Here is a 15,988-nt window from a genome sequence, read left to right on the forward strand (position 1 = left end):
CGCGGCAGTGAGGGCGGAGTGCCGGAGCGAGCGGCTGAGCCATGGAGCGGGCCGGCCCCCCCGCGCCCGCCGCCGGCGAGCGGGCCCCCGCCGGGGCGGCGCTGCGCGGCCACCCGGCCGGCGGCTGCGGGCCCTGGGAGATGCGCGACCGCCTGGGCACCGGCGGCTTCGGCAACGTGTGCCTGTACCAGCACCAGGTGGGGCCGGGCCGGGCGGCGGGGGGGGCACGGCCGGGCCGGGGCGGCTGACGGCGCTGTGTCCCGCAGGACTCGGGCGACCGCGTGGCCATCAAGTCGTGCCGGCTGGAGCTCAGCGTCAAGAACAAGGACCGCTGGTGCCACGAGATCGACATCATGAAGAAGTGAGTGCGGGCCGGCTGGCACGGCTCGGCTCGGCTCGGCACGGCGGCAGCGACAGGGAGAGGGGCCAGCCGGGGGTCAGGCCATGGACTAGCGGGCAGTGCGGGGAGTCAGCCCCGGACCGGCTGCGGAGATGGGACCGCGCTGTGGGGACAGCCGGGGGTCAGCCCCTGGGCCTCTTGTCACCTGGCATGCCTGTGCTGCTTTATCCCTCATCCCAGTGCCCCAGCTCCTGCCTTGGCCTGGGAGCTGGTGATCCCCAAGCCCCCTGCCCTGTTGTGCCACCTGGGCTATTCACCCATCGAAATTCCTCCAAACTCACACCACCCTGTGGGTTGAGTTCTGATGTTGTGATTTGGGAACGCCCACATGTTCCCATACCGTGCGGTACTTTTGGTTTTGATTTAGCAACCAGGGGATCCTGGAATTGCTTTTTTTTCTGTCACGCTGCCGAATGTAAAGAATAAATTCTCCTTCCACTTCCTTGTGAGAAAGTCCATGCTATGTGCTGCCCAGCCTCCCTCTCCAGTGGGTGAAACAGGGCTGGACAGCTTTGGTCTCATGGATGTGGGGGCTGCCTCTGGGTGTTTGGGTCTCACAGAACTGCTCCTGAGAGAGAAAGAGAGATCTTGGAGCAGGAAATCCTCTGTCCCACTGGTGGGAGCAGGGATGCTCTGAGTTGTCCTCCCCAAGGCCTGCAGTGACCCTGGTGTTCAGGGCTTTTCTGAGCTCCTGCTGTCGCTTTGTTACCCTCACCTGCTCACTGTGTGCCATGACGTGGGAAACCACTTGCAGGGAACACGAATTTTTAAGTCAAAGCTTGGGTGATGTTTGATTTGGGTGCTGGAAACAACCACTGAGTTATGAGCTGCTCTTGCATTGGTGTCCAGAGGCTTTGGAAGATGTAGAGGGGAATAATTTGCTTTCATTTCCATCTGGATATATTAATTCCCAAGACTAGCGTGTATTAGAGACAGTCAGGAAGTAGCTGTTTCTGTAGCTGGAATTCAGCTGCAGAAGTTAATTTTTCCCTCTGAATGTGGCTTTCACCTGCCTGGTGCAGTTACACAGGTGTTATGGGGTTTTTGTGAAATGACTGGGCTAGGGGAGTCTGTTCCTACATACACACACACACATGTAATGACACTGCCAGGATGGTGCAAGAATTCACAGCTTGAGTTTGGATCCCCATCACCAAAGTCCTGCACCTTGCATTTGAGACATCAGTTCTGCTCGTCACTGGTTTGTGTATTCCCAAGGTATGGGTTTTATGCATTTGGGTACGGTAGGTACCAGCTGATGAGTGAGTAAGGATTCCTGTGGGGAACAGAAGCTGTCCCTGGAACATAAAACGTGGTTACATTGCAAGCTGTTGTCTCATTCTCCCAAGAGAATTTTCATCCAGCTCTCTGTGTGCTTAGGCTGAACCATCCCAATGTGGTCAGAGCCTGTGAAGTTCCTGAGGAGATGAACTTCCTGGTGAACGACGTTCCTCTCCTGGCCATGGAGTATTGCTCGGGGGGCGACCTCCGCAAGGTAATGCCTGCTTGGCTTTCAGTAAAAACCAGATACCACTAACCCAAACAGGGCGTGGTAGCGCTGCTCCTGTCACCAGGCCTGCTCTGTGGAGCTTCTCTCTTTGGGTATGATGTCTAGAACAGAGTTAAAGAATAAAGCAGGGATTTATTAAAAGGATCTCCTCAATGGATCCACCTTGGGCAGCACAGGACCCCAGCCAGGGCTGCACACCAAGATGAACCAAAATGGTCACAAAATGCACAACTGCTCTCGGGGTCTCTCACTTTTAGTTCTGCTCCATTTGCGTATTAGAGTTAATTATCCAATTACAGCTCCAGCCCATGAAGTCCCATCCTGCTAGTTTTTCTCTCTTCAGCCCACATTGTTTGTGCTCTTGGGCCTGAGATTTGGATCACTTGTCCTTGGTCCCCAGCTAGAGAAGGAATTGTTTTGTCTCCCTGTTCTGTGCAGAGAGCTCACCATCCCATAATGTGAAGCTCAAACCCACACCCTAAAGCAGCAGAGAATCTAAAAAATATAAAAGCTAAACCCTGAGGCATCAGGTACACGTGTGAGGAAGTTAATGTAGAGTGGGAAAAAAAATGTGTGTGGGAAACGAGGCTTGTGTTTTTGAAAGCAGAGGGCAAGCCAAGGGCAGATACTCTTTTATCCTGGTGTGTCCTTTCGTGGAGCTGCTTTAGCATTAGTGCAGCTGCTGCCACCCAGCAGGTTTGGCTTTGCTGCTGTGTCTCCATCTGTTCAGAGTCTGACTGGTTGGGATTCATGTGTATCCAGTGTTATGTTGCAGTCAGCATGGGGAGTGAGCCTATTTCTGCTGGACTGGGACCTCCAGGGATTCTGAAGCTTTGCTATTCCTGTTGAACTGGGAACTGCCAATCTGCACACTGGCAACACCCAAAAATAAAGGAGCCTTTCAGTAGTTCTCCAGGCAGTGGCTTGGTGACCTGGTAGAGTTTGTGCTCCCCTTCCATTACAGCTGGATTCAGGAAGCAGCAATTTCTAGAGGGGTGAAGCAGCAAATCCCCATCAGGATTTGCTTAGAAATCACCTGGGGAACAGCTCTGGGGAACGTCAGCCAGTGGTGAATGCAGTAATCCCATCTCTTTATATGGTTTTGAGTTGTTAAAAACAGTCCAAGAAACACTGTTAAGGTTTAAGTCGCAGTAAAAGAAGGAGCATATATACAAAAGCATTTGAGGTTTGCAGAAACAGGCACCTGGCCACTGTCCCAGAGACATCTGGCTGTTGTATTAGTGCAGTAAAAGTTTGGAGACTCCCTGAAGGCAGATTAGAGACCCTGGCTGAGAAATTAGCTCTACTTGCAATGCAGTGTTTGGTCACTTCATTTGTGATGAATCCTTAGGTGTGGCATACATGCTGAAATAATTCAGGAAGTAACATACTTCATTTCATGTGATGTTCTGTACTGCTTTAAAAATAACCATAATCTGTTTTATTTCTGCTTGTGTTCTTTAAATCTTACTCTTGTTTGACATAATTTGTGTTTCACTTCATTAATTTCTCCTTGTGAATCCCTCATGAGGGCCGAAGCATCTGAGTCATCTCTAAAAGTCCTGAGTGCAGTAAAAGTCAGAAATTGCTGAATCTGCTTTTATTGTCAGCTCATTAAGATGGTGCTGAGGGGGAGCCTCCTTTGCCTGCAGCCCTGTGGCCCTGCCTTTGTCTCCTACCCCTTTTCTTTCTGAATTTTCGTTTTGTTTGAGCTGTTTTCTTCTTGCCCATGATTTTAGTGCACAAAGTTTACTGCCCCATTCAGCTGGAGTGTTCTTGAGCTGTGCTGTTTGCTGGATAGTTTCAATAGGGGATGGAAAATGTTGGTTTTTGCTGTTAACTGTTGCAAGTGTGGGTTTGAACATATTTTGCTTTTTTGTAGCTGCTAAACAAACCAGAAAACTGCTGTGGGCTGAAGGAAAGTCAAATCCTTTCTCTGCTTAGTGACATCGGTATGTAGTTAATGCTTTCTTTTTGTTAGTTTTTTTTGTTTCTTTTTTTTTTTAAGTGTAGTGGCATTTTCCTTTTTCAGCTGACCATGAAAAGGGAACTAAAATGAACAGGGCATTAAAAAAAAACAGGCCCTTGGGAAGTACCTGTGTTTTTGGACACCATGGGAAGGAACAGCTGTCTGGTAAAAGGGCAGTGCCTGGGTTTCTCTAGGTAAAATGTCTTCCAGGAAAGCTCCTTGTTTTCTTAATTCTCTTACAGATAACCTGTCACTGCTTGTAGGAAGAGATAGTTTTGGCATGAGGAAGTATTTCAGAGTACTGCCCTGGACTTCTGTCCTTTCAGTGCTCAAGAGGGCTTCCAGCTGAATTCCTGAAATAAAAAGCAGCTCTGCTTGATTTATTCTTGTCCCCTTCCAGAATGCTTATTGGTTTGAATGCTTATTGTTTTTTTTTTCCATACTGAGTTGAGTGTCTTTGGCATGTCTTTGCAAAGGTGTGAAAATGTAGTGGAGAAGAAACACAGGTTTGGAAGCTGTTAAATGTAGAAATGAGTGGTGGTAAATGATGGAAGGCTGGGAATTTGCCCCCCAGTATTAGGTTTTTATCAGATTTACATTTAATCAATGTGGATTTTATTTTCTGTTAAATCAAACACATGTCTTTCAGGGTCTGGTATCCAGTATTTGCATGAGAACAGAATTATACACAGAGACTTAAAGCCTGAAAATATTGTTCTTCAGGATGAAGGTGGGAAGGTAAGTCAGGTGATCAGTGTGTTTCTATTGTCATTTCTGGAAGCTGTCACATTGAACTGGACTGAAAACTCAACTGTGCATTTACTAAAAGCTTTAACACTGTTGCTGAAGTTTTGCCATGAACTTTCTCCAGAATTCCCACTCTGGCTTTCCTCTTGAGAATACTCTGTGGCTGTCACTGGGCAGACTTTGGGTTGTTTGGTGGTTTTTCTTCCTCAGCATTTACTCTTCTGATGAGCTGTTTAAACTGTTTGCAGATTGTTCACAAAATAATAGACCTGGGCTATGCAAAGGATCTGGATCAAGGAAGTTTATGCACTTCATTTGTTGGAACATTGCAATATCTGGTAAGACTTTTTTTAGTGTCACCAGCACTGAGGCAGAGCAGCTGTGGCTTGGCACTGCCAAAGGCTGAAACCTCCAAAAATGGAGATCCTGGGGACCTGCCCCCTCTCAGGGAACCACACCTGGATGCAGCTTTGTCTCTGCAGAAATGCAAGGAAATACCACAGTCAAAATGTCTTTTTATGATCATTTTTAGGCTCCAGAACTCTTTGAGAACAAATCCTACTCAGTTACTGTTGATTACTGGAGCTTTGGGACAATGGTGTTTGAGTGCATTGCAGGATTTAGACCTTTCTTACATAATCTACAACCATTTGCCTGGTAAGACACTTATTCTGGGAGAGGTGCTTGGAGGTGCTAATACTTAAACCTGTGCTGAAAGACTTTAACCTGCATTTGCAGGTTTCTGCTTGTCTTGCTGTGCCTGGAGTGTGTGTTTGCTTGGTGTTTAAAAGGGTGGTTCTGAAACAAAAAAACAGGAAACTTGGGTTTCTGTTAGAACAAGAGAAGAGGTAAATCTTTCCAGAAGCAGAATTTACTGGAAGGGCTCCTCTCTTAAACGTGAAGATGTTTTGGGTGGTTTGAAAATGGCATCTTTGTCCTGAAAGATGAGGTTTTTTTCTAAAGCTGCTGGACACTGGCCCTTTTTTGCTGTTTTCGGTTGCTCCCTTACTAAAGTAACACTCCTCAGTTTATACACAAAGGATTTTATTTCCCAGGCATGAAAAGATCAAGAAGAAGGACCCAAAGCACATCTTTGCCTCTGAAGAGATGAACGGGGAGGTTCGTTTCAGCACCCACCTGCCACAGCCTCACAGCCTCTGCGGGTACGTGTATCCTCATTCACAGGGGACAGTTCTGGTCTTCTAAACTGAGGGCTCTTCCTCCTTTATCCCAAGCTTGAGAGCCCCTCCTTCTTTCTCCAGGGTGTTTCAAGCTCCTGGCAAGCTGCTGTTTGCTGTTCAGGGATAGCCAGTGGCTCTTCTCTGGGTACTTTGGGCTCTCCGGTGCCTGTTGCCCACAAACATGGTCAGAGCCTGTTGAGTAATGCACACAAGGAGAGGCCCAGGAAGCTGGGCTGCTTCAGCTTGGTGAAGGCCTCTCCTTTCTTACAGCTCTTCTGCTTTAGTTTGATTGTAGAGCCCATGGAGAACTGGTTGCAGCTGATGCTGAACTGGGATCCACAGCAGAGGGGTGGAGGTTCAGATGCTGAGATTGGTCGTCCGAGGTGTTTCCTGATAATGGATCACATACTGAATCTGAAGGTGAGTGGGGGCTGTTACTGGGGGTAAAGGCCTTCTGAAAGCATCCCAGAGGACAGAGAGTGGAGCAAAGCTGTAATCCTGGCAGCATCCAGCTTCCTGGGTCAGGAGCAATTGTTTTTCGTGGTATCAGGAAATGAGTAAATACACAGCCTGTCCAGTACAAGGACAAAACATCTCCTGCAACATTAATCTCTAGTTTTACATTTGGAGTAGAAGGATGACCCTGAATTACTGTTTGGTACCTTGGAAAGGCTCCCCAGGATCAAATAAGGGTTTAATATTTGCTAATAACTGTTTTCCCAGACTTCCCTGTTGATGCTGTGACCTCCAGGTGTATTCATGTGCTATAGTAGTAATGCCTGTAGTAGAATAGAGGCGCAGTTTAGTAGAACAGATTTTTCCTCTTCAAACAATTACTTGAGCTTTACTGCAGTCAGACTAGCCAAGGCAAGCCTGTGTAGAAACAGGAGGATAATTTTGTCTTAGTTCTTTTGATGTAATTAAGCTGCAGCAGGGTTTGTGAAGGGTCTTAATGTGTTGGATTGTCAGTTTCTCTGACATTAAAAGTTACAGGCCAAAGACTTTTGAGTTTTTTATGTAGGGCTTTACTCCTGAACTGATTTATTGTGATTATTAAAACCAAATTATGCTCTAATTCTGCTCTGTGCTCCATCCCAGGCTTGTGTGCCTTTGTCTTTGATATCCAAGGATTTGTAATCTACTTGTCCTCTTCTTACAGATAGTACACATCCTAAACATGACCTCTGCCAAGATTGTGTCCTTCCTTTTGCATCCTGAGGAAAGCCTTCATTCCCTGCAGAATCGTATTGAGTTTGAAACTGGAATAAGCACTGGAAACCAGGAGCTGCTGTTGGAAACAGGGATTTGCCTGGACCCTCGGAAACCTGCTTCCCAGTGTGTTATTGATGGCGTGGTAGGAAGGATTCTGTTCATGTCTTTCATGTTCTCAGAGAATTTAAAATCTTGGGGAACATAAATTGCCTAAGTCTTCTCCCACAGGAGACAGTTTGCTCTGTAAGTGTAGCAATTCTAAAGGTATTTTATTGGGTAATGTAAGCAGGTTTCTGTAGTTGTACTCTGCCTAAATATTTAAGTAATTGCTAGCAAAGAGTTCTGTCCTCTTGTAGGATCTATCAAAATGAGTTTTTAAAGGCACTTGGTAAGAGAGAGTGCCCACAACAATTAGTTCATGATGTACTGGATTAGTAGAAGCTGTTTGGGGTTTCTCTTGCTTGTATTCTCTTCTGTTTTCTCCCCAGAGAGGCTGGGACAGCTACATGGTCTACTTGTTTGATAAAAGCAAAACTGTCTACGATGGCCCCTTTGCTTCTCGGAGTCTGTCTGACTGTGTCAACTACATTGGTGAGTGTGCTAGAGAAGTGCTTGTCTCATGCAGAAAGAAATTAAATCTGCTTGATAAACCCCTGTGTCTTGTCTTGAAGAGCTCTCTCTGATTCAAAGAGAGGCATGTAAGAGCCTGAAGCAGCCTAACTCGTGTCCTGATGACAGAGCCCTGACATCACCAGTTTGGGCTTTAGGCTGTGCTCTGTTTGCTGCTTCCCCTGCTTGTCTCCTGAAATGACAGCAGTCATTCCACAACCTAATAGATCTCTCTGAAGGTTTATTTATTATAAATCTATATCTGTATGAATGACTCTGTGTACCTCTATGAAAGAAGAGTAGTGTCAGGGGACAGGAGATATCTGCTGGGATACTGCATGTAAAGAAAGTGCCCTGTGACATGCAGTTAACTGTTCAGTAACTTAATTGTCTTTGGCTGTCTCCACTGGTTTTCCTCATCCTCTCATGTGACTCAGAGCTGTTTTATTCTGGTGAATCTCATTGCATGGCACCATTGTATTGAATCTCTTGGAGCAAATGCTTTTTACGCCATGTTTATTGATACCCCAGTGTACTGGCAGCTCCCATCTCTGCATTTTCTCCCCTTAAACATCTACATCAGGAAATCCGAGAGGAAACTTACCAAAGGTTTGAAGACATTTTCAGATGAAACAGATCAGGACAGTGACCAGTATCAATGTATTAAATGGAGTAACTACATTTGCTGCTTTGGGCTTTAGAGGTTTTTGGCCAAAACCCCCCACAGGGTTTCATCTGCTCAGTCCCAGGTTGTCACATACCTGGGGAGCTGTGACATGAAACGCTCATACATGCTTCAGCAGCATCACCTAGAAATTGAGCAGAACTTACCAGGCTCCCTAGGCACCTGAAGCAGGAATTAGGAACGTTGTCCTTTTCCAGAGTTGTCACTGGGCTGTGCTTCTCCTGTGTTCAGTGCAGGACAGCAAAATCCAGCTGCCGATCCCGCAGCTGCGCAAGGTGTGGGCAGAAGCGGTTCACTACGTCATTGGGCTGAAGGAGGACTACAGCAGGCTCTTCCAGGGACAGAGAGCTGCCATGTGAGTTGTCCCTCAGTCACAGGGAGCAGTGCTATGCCAGCATGGAGTCTGTTTGCCTGGAATCGTGCATCTCAGGGAGTTTTGGTTCCCTGAAGTTTTACAGCCCTCTGCTGTTCTGTGCCTTTACATTATAAAGACGTATTTGGGCTGAGAGGTTATTCCACTCCAGGAATTGTGCTGGGTAATGCCTGACACTGATAATAACCAAAAAACACTGGAATATACTCAGAGTCTCATAGCATGGCTGAGGTTAACGGGTGTGGAAAATGGATTTGTAGAAAATGTTCAGAGCTTAACAGAAGGCTCACGTAGTGTGCATCTGTATGCAAACCTTGAAATAAGAAATGCTGACTTAGAAATGCCATGGTATAGGACAGACATTGTTGAGAGAGAAATGGAACTAGAAACAAGTTTCAAAGGATAGCCTTGTAAAAAAGACTGGATACTTTGGAGAAATAGAACCATTAAAGATGCATTGTAGTGGGACCCAAGAGGGGTAATTTAGATGATTTGCTTTAAGGCATTTACAGCATGGTGTGGCAAAAAGCTCACAGGCCATGAAACACTTACAGTGTATTGTAATTAGGAAATAGTTGGCTTCTGATTGTGATGGTGTGAATTATAACATCTGTATTGTCTCACCCTTCACATGAGACTGAAAATGAAATAAAAGTTTTTAAAACACCTCTTAGTTGCCCCATCTCTGGGTCAGAAAAGGGCACAATCTGACAGATGGGGACCTCTGGAAATCTTCCAGCCCAATCCATGCTCAAAATGAACCACATCCAGACAGCTCTCAAATATCTCCAAGGATGGAGACTCCACAACCTCTCTAGGCAGCTGGTGCCAGTGCTCAGTCTCCCAGAGAGTAACAGAATTTCCTCTTTTTGGAGTCCAGGTAGGCTTTCCAGCTAATGTGTGCTGTCCTTGTTCCATCCGTCAGGCTCAGCCTCCTTCGCTACAACGCCAACCTGATCAAAATGAAGAACAACATGGTGTCAGCATCCCAGCAGCTGAAAGCAAAGCTGGAATTCTTCCACCAGAGCATTCGCCTTGACCTGGAGAGATACAGTGACCAGATGGCTTATGGCATATGTAGGTGGTGGGGAATACTTGCCTGGGTGTCTCCTGTGATCCTGTAAAGGAGCTCAGCATCTTTATTGGGTGTATTTTAGCTAGGGGAGGTGCAGGAGGAGAGTTTGGCAGGAGGATAAAAACCAGAATGTTTTTGAAGACCTTCAGGGGTAATGAGACAAGTGGTCAGCTGTTCTTCACTGAGAATAGAAAACAGGAGCATTAATAGTACTGGTGATGTAAATATTTGCTATTTATTCATTCATTCAGAGTCTGATTCACTTGGAGTTTTGACTGGACAAGAGCTGCTGCACTTGCTGACAGTGCTAACAAGCTGCTCTGCTTGTTGCTAGAAGAAGCCATTTGTCAGGATGAGAGATGGGTTTAAAGAGCACCAGTTACAGTTTCACGTCCCAGAAGCAAATAGTCTTCAGGAGAGAATAGCAAGAATTGCATGTAGTTTGAATATATATGGCTAAAAAATGCAGCCCGAGTCAAAAATGGTGACTGGGCTGAAGGATGATGATGGAAAATAGGAAGACACTGTGAGCTGGGTTTGGACAGTCTGTGTCCAATCAAAAGTGGCAGTTGTTGAGCTTATTGGTGGAGTTTGAAGACTCAGAGTTGTTTTAGGCCAGTGATTGCAAGCAGTGAAATCCTACCTAAGGGTTTGTGTGTGAGTTAAGGTTGAGCACAGAGTTGCAGCTTTGTGTGATCTCTGTGTTGTGGCTCCTGCTGGGATATACAGTATCATGTTCTTTGTGTTCAAATTACAGCAATACAGGTAAAATCCAAGTCTTGCTTTAATTTTATGTCTTAATGTCCTTTTATAAATTAACACCTCTTTTTTTTCTTAAGCTTCAGAGAAGATGCTGAAAGCCTGGAAGGAAATGGAAGAGAAAGCCTCTCAATGTGCACAGGTAGGGGAAGTTAAAGAAGCTGCATTATCTCTGTGTGACAGGAATTTAATGTGTCATGTGTGCCACTGCTGTATCCCTTCAGTGTTTCATATCCTGCCTGCTGTGGGAATGGGAATACCTTTGCAGGTGCATTAAAAAAGACACAGTGTCCTGTCACCAAGTTGGTTGAATGGATTTGGACAAAAACAACAGTCAGCAGACTCAGCTCTCTAAAAGGGAAAGTGGAATGCAGAGACATGTTACTTGTTGCCTAAAAGAAATGGTGTTGCTATGGATCAGAAGTCTTCCTGGCTGGACACAGAAATTCCCATTGGAGCTGAAATCCAATCACCTGCTATAAAGCAATTTCAGAATTGCAGGATTTCACTGAGGAGTACAGACATGAGTCACTGGCATGCTGCAAGTCAATATGCAAATTAGTTTTAAATGAGAGTCATCTCTTTTTTATTGTCTAAGGGATGGACAAAAAGATGACTGCTTCTAGCAGAATATCTCAAGGCTGTCTCTGGCTTTTTCCAGACAAGCAGGAACCTCTCCCAGTACTTACTTGGCAGACCATCAGAACTGTGTGCTGTTACTCCACCTGCCCTTCCCCTTTAGCAGGAATGGAAAATGTTTCACTCTATACACAGGGACATCTTAGTCTAGGAGACAATCCAGAGACACAGAGAGATGATGTATGAAGAAACTGATTTTTATCAGCCAGTGTTGGTGGTCAGAGGTTTGGTTGTAGGTGATACCATGCACTGAGAACAAAAACCTCAATTACTGTAGCAGTGCTGTGCCAAGGAGCTTTTTTTTGTCTCCTAAACTCTCCAGGCAGTCTGCCCATTATCTAAACAAGTGTTCTGGGGATCTTTATCTCCTTGATTGCTCTCCTTGAGCCTGATCTGTGCCCACATTTCAACTCAGGCTGAAGACATTGGCTACCTGGATGAGCAGATCATGGCTCTGCACACGGAGATCGTGGAGCTGCAGAAGAGTCCGTATGCAAGGCGCCAAGGAGAGGTCATGGAGAGCCTGTGAGTCCTGTGCTGCTCATTCTTACTGCAGAAAATTGGATCTTGTGTATTTCAGTGTCTGAGGGGGTTTTTTCCCCTCTGTAGCTGGTTCCCTCAGCGATTTTGAAATGCAAACCACAAGTACAGAGTAATGTATGGTTGATTTGAGATCATTTTGCTTGTGAAAGGAAAGATCCTACCACTCGTGGGACACTGAACTGTGAAACCTCATCTTTCAAGAGCCTAGTTCTAAGATAAATCTTGGTCTCAAGTGGGGATTTCCTTTTGTGTTGGAGAGGAATGACTTTCTTACTGTTGAATGAGAAAACTACATGAGCATTGTAAAACCCTATTACCTTCAGTATTTTCAAATCAAGGGTAACTATCTCATGGGTACTTGGATATTTGGAAAGTTGATTTTTTTTTTTAAGTATTAAAATACGAAAGAGCTAAATGGTATTTTTGATCTTGAGGAGAGATAGGAAGCAGTTACTGGGCTGCTACTGAGAGCACAAGTGGCAGTTCTAAAAGAAAAGGATTGAACAGCCATTAAACCTGTCAATAAGAGCTCTTCAGAACAGCTCTGACTGTTCAGGGAGGAAATGTGCCTGCTCCTGGTATGTTCTCCCCCCTCCCTCTTTGCAAAGTTGCTTTTCATCCTGTGTAGTTGCAGCAGAACTGGTGCACAGGGGAGGAAGTGGTGCAAAGGAGAAGCCACCTCCTGCAGCAGCTGCTCAAACTAACCAGGATTGTGCCTCCTTAAACATTATTTTTAAGCAATTCCACTGCTGCAGTTCCACCAGGATCAGGGCTGGGAAGCTGCTGCTTGTTTCTGACAGACTGGGATTTAGAACAGGGAGGATTTTGTTCAAGGCTGGAAGTTTTCAGTGTGACTTTTTGAAATGCTTGAAAGAAGTAATGTTTATTTAATGGGAAGAAGAGAAGCACGGTCGTCTTGCTTGTGATGCAGCTGTCTCTTTCCATTTACAAAATATCACTAAAATTCAGGCAAAAAATGCAGAGCAGGAACAAGAACTTCTCAGGCAGTTGTACAGTCAGAGTTTCAAAAATTAAATCAGATAATGAAGGGGAAAGGAATCACAGCTAAGCCATGGGAAGAATTGAAACTGAAAATAAGCTCCGCTTGGTGTGGTTTTCTGAGAAGAAATTGCACAGCTGGAGAAAAAGAGAGACAGCTTTGGGGAAAGTGTTGGATTCCATCACAGAAAGGGATCCCTGTGTTCCAAAGGCCATGCTTGTGGCCCACTGTAGGAGAAGGTCCAGTGTCTGAGTTCCAAAAGGCATCCCTTCACTGCAGTGCTTTTTCTCCTGAGTCAGCTGGCTGCCGACACCTGCCTGAATCATATTCTTCTTTTTAAAGGGAGCAGAGAGCCATAGACCTGTACAAGCAATTAAAAACACGACCTCCAGGTATGGAAGAAGATGATTTAAAGACTTTCACACTTTTACCCCATGATTAATTGTTCTGAACTGAAACCCAGGCAATACTGTTAGGATTTACTAATGTGGTGGTTGCTGGCCCTTGCAGATCATGCCTACAGTGACAGCACAGACATGGTGAAGATCATTGTGCAGACAGTGCAGAGCCAGGACCGAGTCCTCAAGGAGCTCTTTGGCCACCTCAGGTACTTTATGCAGACAAAAAACCCCAAACAAATCCAACTTGCAGCATTTGTAGCTTTGTCGTCAGAAAGGATAGGGAAAACCATGGAGGTCAGAACCCAAAAGGCTCCATTCACATTTCTCATAGCTTTAATTCTGCTCCTTTGTGTTGAGTTTCCACTTCATTTTTAAAAACATTGTTAGCATCCAAGAGTTCACTTTAAAATGAGGCAAATTCTGCCAGTTGGAAGTTGGAATACAAATCTTCAAAGGAAAAAAAAAATTAAAATTCCTGCAAAATTCAAAGGAAAAAAAGTTCCTTCAAATTCAAAGGAAAAAAAAAAAAAAGCAGTAGTGTTACAGAGAAGATAACGCAGTGATTTGTACATGAATTTTTCAAGTATCTTGGATCCCAAGATCCTTTTGGTTTTGTTAAAATGTGCTGGGAAGTGATTTTGTGTCTGCTTTTCATTCCAGCAAGCTCTTGGGCTGCAAGCAGAAGATCATTGACCTGCTCCCCGAGATTGAGGTGGCTCTGAATAACATCAAGGAAGCTGACAACTCAGTGATGCAGATGCAGGGAAAAAGACAAAGGGAGATCTGGCATTTGCTGAAAATTGCTTGTGTGAGTAGCTGTTGGGTTGTTTGCACTTCTTGCAGTGCCTGAGCCGGGAAGTAAACTCAGCAAAAAGGGGTAACTGCCACACCATGGTTGGATTTTTTTTTTCCTGTAGAGAAGGGCAGTCTGAGATGGTAAAAGCAGAAGTTAAATAGGTGCTTTCCTGGTTAGTTTGAAGTGTTTAAGAGTTCCCTTTTTTTGCATTAATTACAGTGCCTGAAGCCACCTCGTGGTTCCCACATCTCTGTGTGTGTTACCAGCAGTGCTCAGGTGCAATCCCAAATCTTCCCTATATATCATTGAAGCCTAAATTCTTCTGAATGTCTTTCTTGCAGACTCAGAGCTCCTCCCGATCCCTGGTGAGCTCTAGCCTGGAAGGGACAGCCTCAAGTCCAGCAGCCACATGGCTCCCCCAGAGCTCCTCAGGGAACACTGCTCCTCACCCTCTGTCCTCGCTGGCAGCTCCTGAAGATGGGTATGAGCTGCTGCTGGGGAGCAGCCACTGCAGGGAACTCAGCATCTCAGGGGCTTTGTCCTTCCCACAGTGGTTTCAGGAGTGTGTATGTCACTAACGCTCTAAAAAATCAGGGATTTGGTTGAACTCTCTATTCAGAAATCTCTGCTGTTTCTGAGCTAGTTCCACATGGTACATGCCCTGCTGAAGGACTGTGCATCCGTTTATTGCATGTCATGTTGCTCTTCCTTGGGGCTGGATCTGGTTCTTAAGGCTCCTCTCCCTCAGTCTATGCTGAGTTCTGTGGCGCTGAGGGGTTTTGCTCTTTGCTTCATTAACAATTCTAATTATGTTCTATCAGTGTGAAACCATTCTCCTTTGTCCTGCCACCTCCAGGCAGGTTTTTATGTCACCTACCACTGCACAAACTACAAATAACTTTTTTGGGTTGTTTGTTTTCCTTTTTCTTTTCTTTTTTTTTTTTTTTTTTTTTTTTTCCATCAGTGCAGCACCTTTTGATGGGGGTGTTACTTTTGGTGCTGCTTGAAATCCATCACCTTGGGGCTTTTTTCCCTTCCTGCAGGGAAAATTTTGCTGACGTGATCCGGGAGAATTTGAATTACCTCGAGCTCTTCAGCAGCATTCTGCAGGAGGTGAGGCAGGAGCAGAACAGCATGATGGTAAGTGCTGGGGCATCTGCCAGGACTTGGCTCTCAGGGGACACCCAGGGGTGCCCTGGGCATGTGGAGAAATCCTTGAATAGGAAAAGGTACCAGGTTGCTCCAAGCCCCATCCAGCCTGGCTTTGGACACTTCCAGGGATTCAGGGAGAGCCACAGGTTCTCTGGCACCCTGTGCCAGTGTGCATGGATACATGTCTCTTCCCAAAATCCCACCTAGCCCTGCCCTCTGGCAGTGTGAAGCCATTCCCCCTTGTCCTGGCACTCCAGGCCCTTGGAAATAGTCTCTTCTTTCCTGTAGCCCCTTCAGGCACTGCAAGGCCACAGTGAGGTCACCCTGGAACTTCTCCAGGCTGAGCCATCCCAGCTCTCTCTTTGCTCAGAGGAGAGAGGAGGCACTCATCCTTTGGGAATCCCGAGATCTCCCAAACTAGAGTGGGCTCACAGGGCTCCTGTGCTGTGCTGCATTGTGCTGAGAGCATCCTTTCTCACGGCAGTCACTGATTTTTCGCCAAGCAAGACACACATCCAGTATCCAGACCCTGCGCTCAGTCGTGTTTTTGCTCCTCTTCGCAGAGTTTCGACTGGAGCTGGCTGAAGTAACCCCAGGAGCTGCGGTGCTGCATCACCCAAGTGCCTTCTGTGTGCTGAGGGCCGCCTTCCCTGTGGGACATGGCGGTGTTTTATGGCCATCGCCGGTGTTTTATGGCCATCGCCGGTGTTTTATGGCCATCCCTGGTGTTTTATGGCCATCACCAGTGTGTTACTGCTATCACCGTGTCACCCACCGGCTGTCCCCCAGGCAGCGGCCTGGGCCCGGCCCGTGGAGCCTCCTGAGGGCGGGGGGCGGTGTGACCCATGAATGTATAGTGCGTGTATATAGAATGAATAAACTCGGAGCTGACAGGCCGAGGCCTACTCGCCATCGCGCCGTTGCCTGGCAACTGGGG

At 46.1% G+C, this 15,988-nt stretch overlaps 1 protein-coding gene across 2 annotated transcripts; it reads left to right on the forward strand.

Moving 5' to 3' along the window:
• Positions 1 to 67: 67 nt before the first annotated feature.
• CHUK (component of inhibitor of nuclear factor kappa B kinase complex) lies at positions 68 to 15,947 on the forward strand. Of its 2 annotated transcripts, XM_021537091.3 has the most exons (21): positions 68 to 197; positions 267 to 361; positions 1,781 to 1,895; positions 3,793 to 3,862; positions 4,529 to 4,617; positions 4,875 to 4,964; positions 5,159 to 5,283; positions 5,682 to 5,789; positions 6,092 to 6,227; positions 6,967 to 7,161; positions 7,508 to 7,610; positions 8,545 to 8,668; positions 9,612 to 9,763; positions 10,601 to 10,662; positions 11,575 to 11,684; positions 13,045 to 13,094; positions 13,213 to 13,309; positions 13,764 to 13,911; positions 14,241 to 14,380; positions 14,943 to 15,039; positions 15,615 to 15,947. In XM_021537091.3, the coding sequence occupies exons 1-21, from the start codon at positions 141 to 143 to the stop codon at positions 15,639 to 15,641; spliced, it is 2,190 nt and encodes a 729-aa protein (XP_021392766.2). In that variant the 5' UTR covers positions 68 to 140; the 3' UTR covers positions 15,642 to 15,947. The 2 variants fall into 2 exon arrangements, with proteins under 2 accessions (XP_021392766.2, XP_077640933.1); XM_077784807.1 differs by having other exon boundaries at positions 14,943 to 15,947.
• Positions 15,948 to 15,988: the final 41 nt, after the last annotated feature.

This window comes from Lonchura striata, chromosome 7 (assembly GCF_046129695.1).
Source record: "Lonchura striata isolate bLonStr1 chromosome 7, bLonStr1.mat, whole genome shotgun sequence".
Taxonomy (NCBI): domain Eukaryota; kingdom Metazoa; phylum Chordata; class Aves; order Passeriformes; family Estrildidae; genus Lonchura; species Lonchura striata.

Excerpts from the sequence above, each read along its gene's own strand:
- CHUK (XM_077784807.1), top strand. The coding sequence starts at position 141 with ATGCGCGACCGCCTGGGCACCGGCGGCTTCGGCAACGTGTGCCTGTAC. Across the intron at positions 4,965-5,158 it reads TTGGAACATTGCAATATCTG|GCTCCAGAACTCTTTGAGAA; the intron begins GTAAGACTTTTT and ends GATCATTTTTAG. Across the intron at positions 13,095-13,212 it reads ATTAAAAACACGACCTCCAG|ATCATGCCTACAGTGACAGC; the intron begins GTATGGAAGAAG and ends TGGCCCTTGCAG.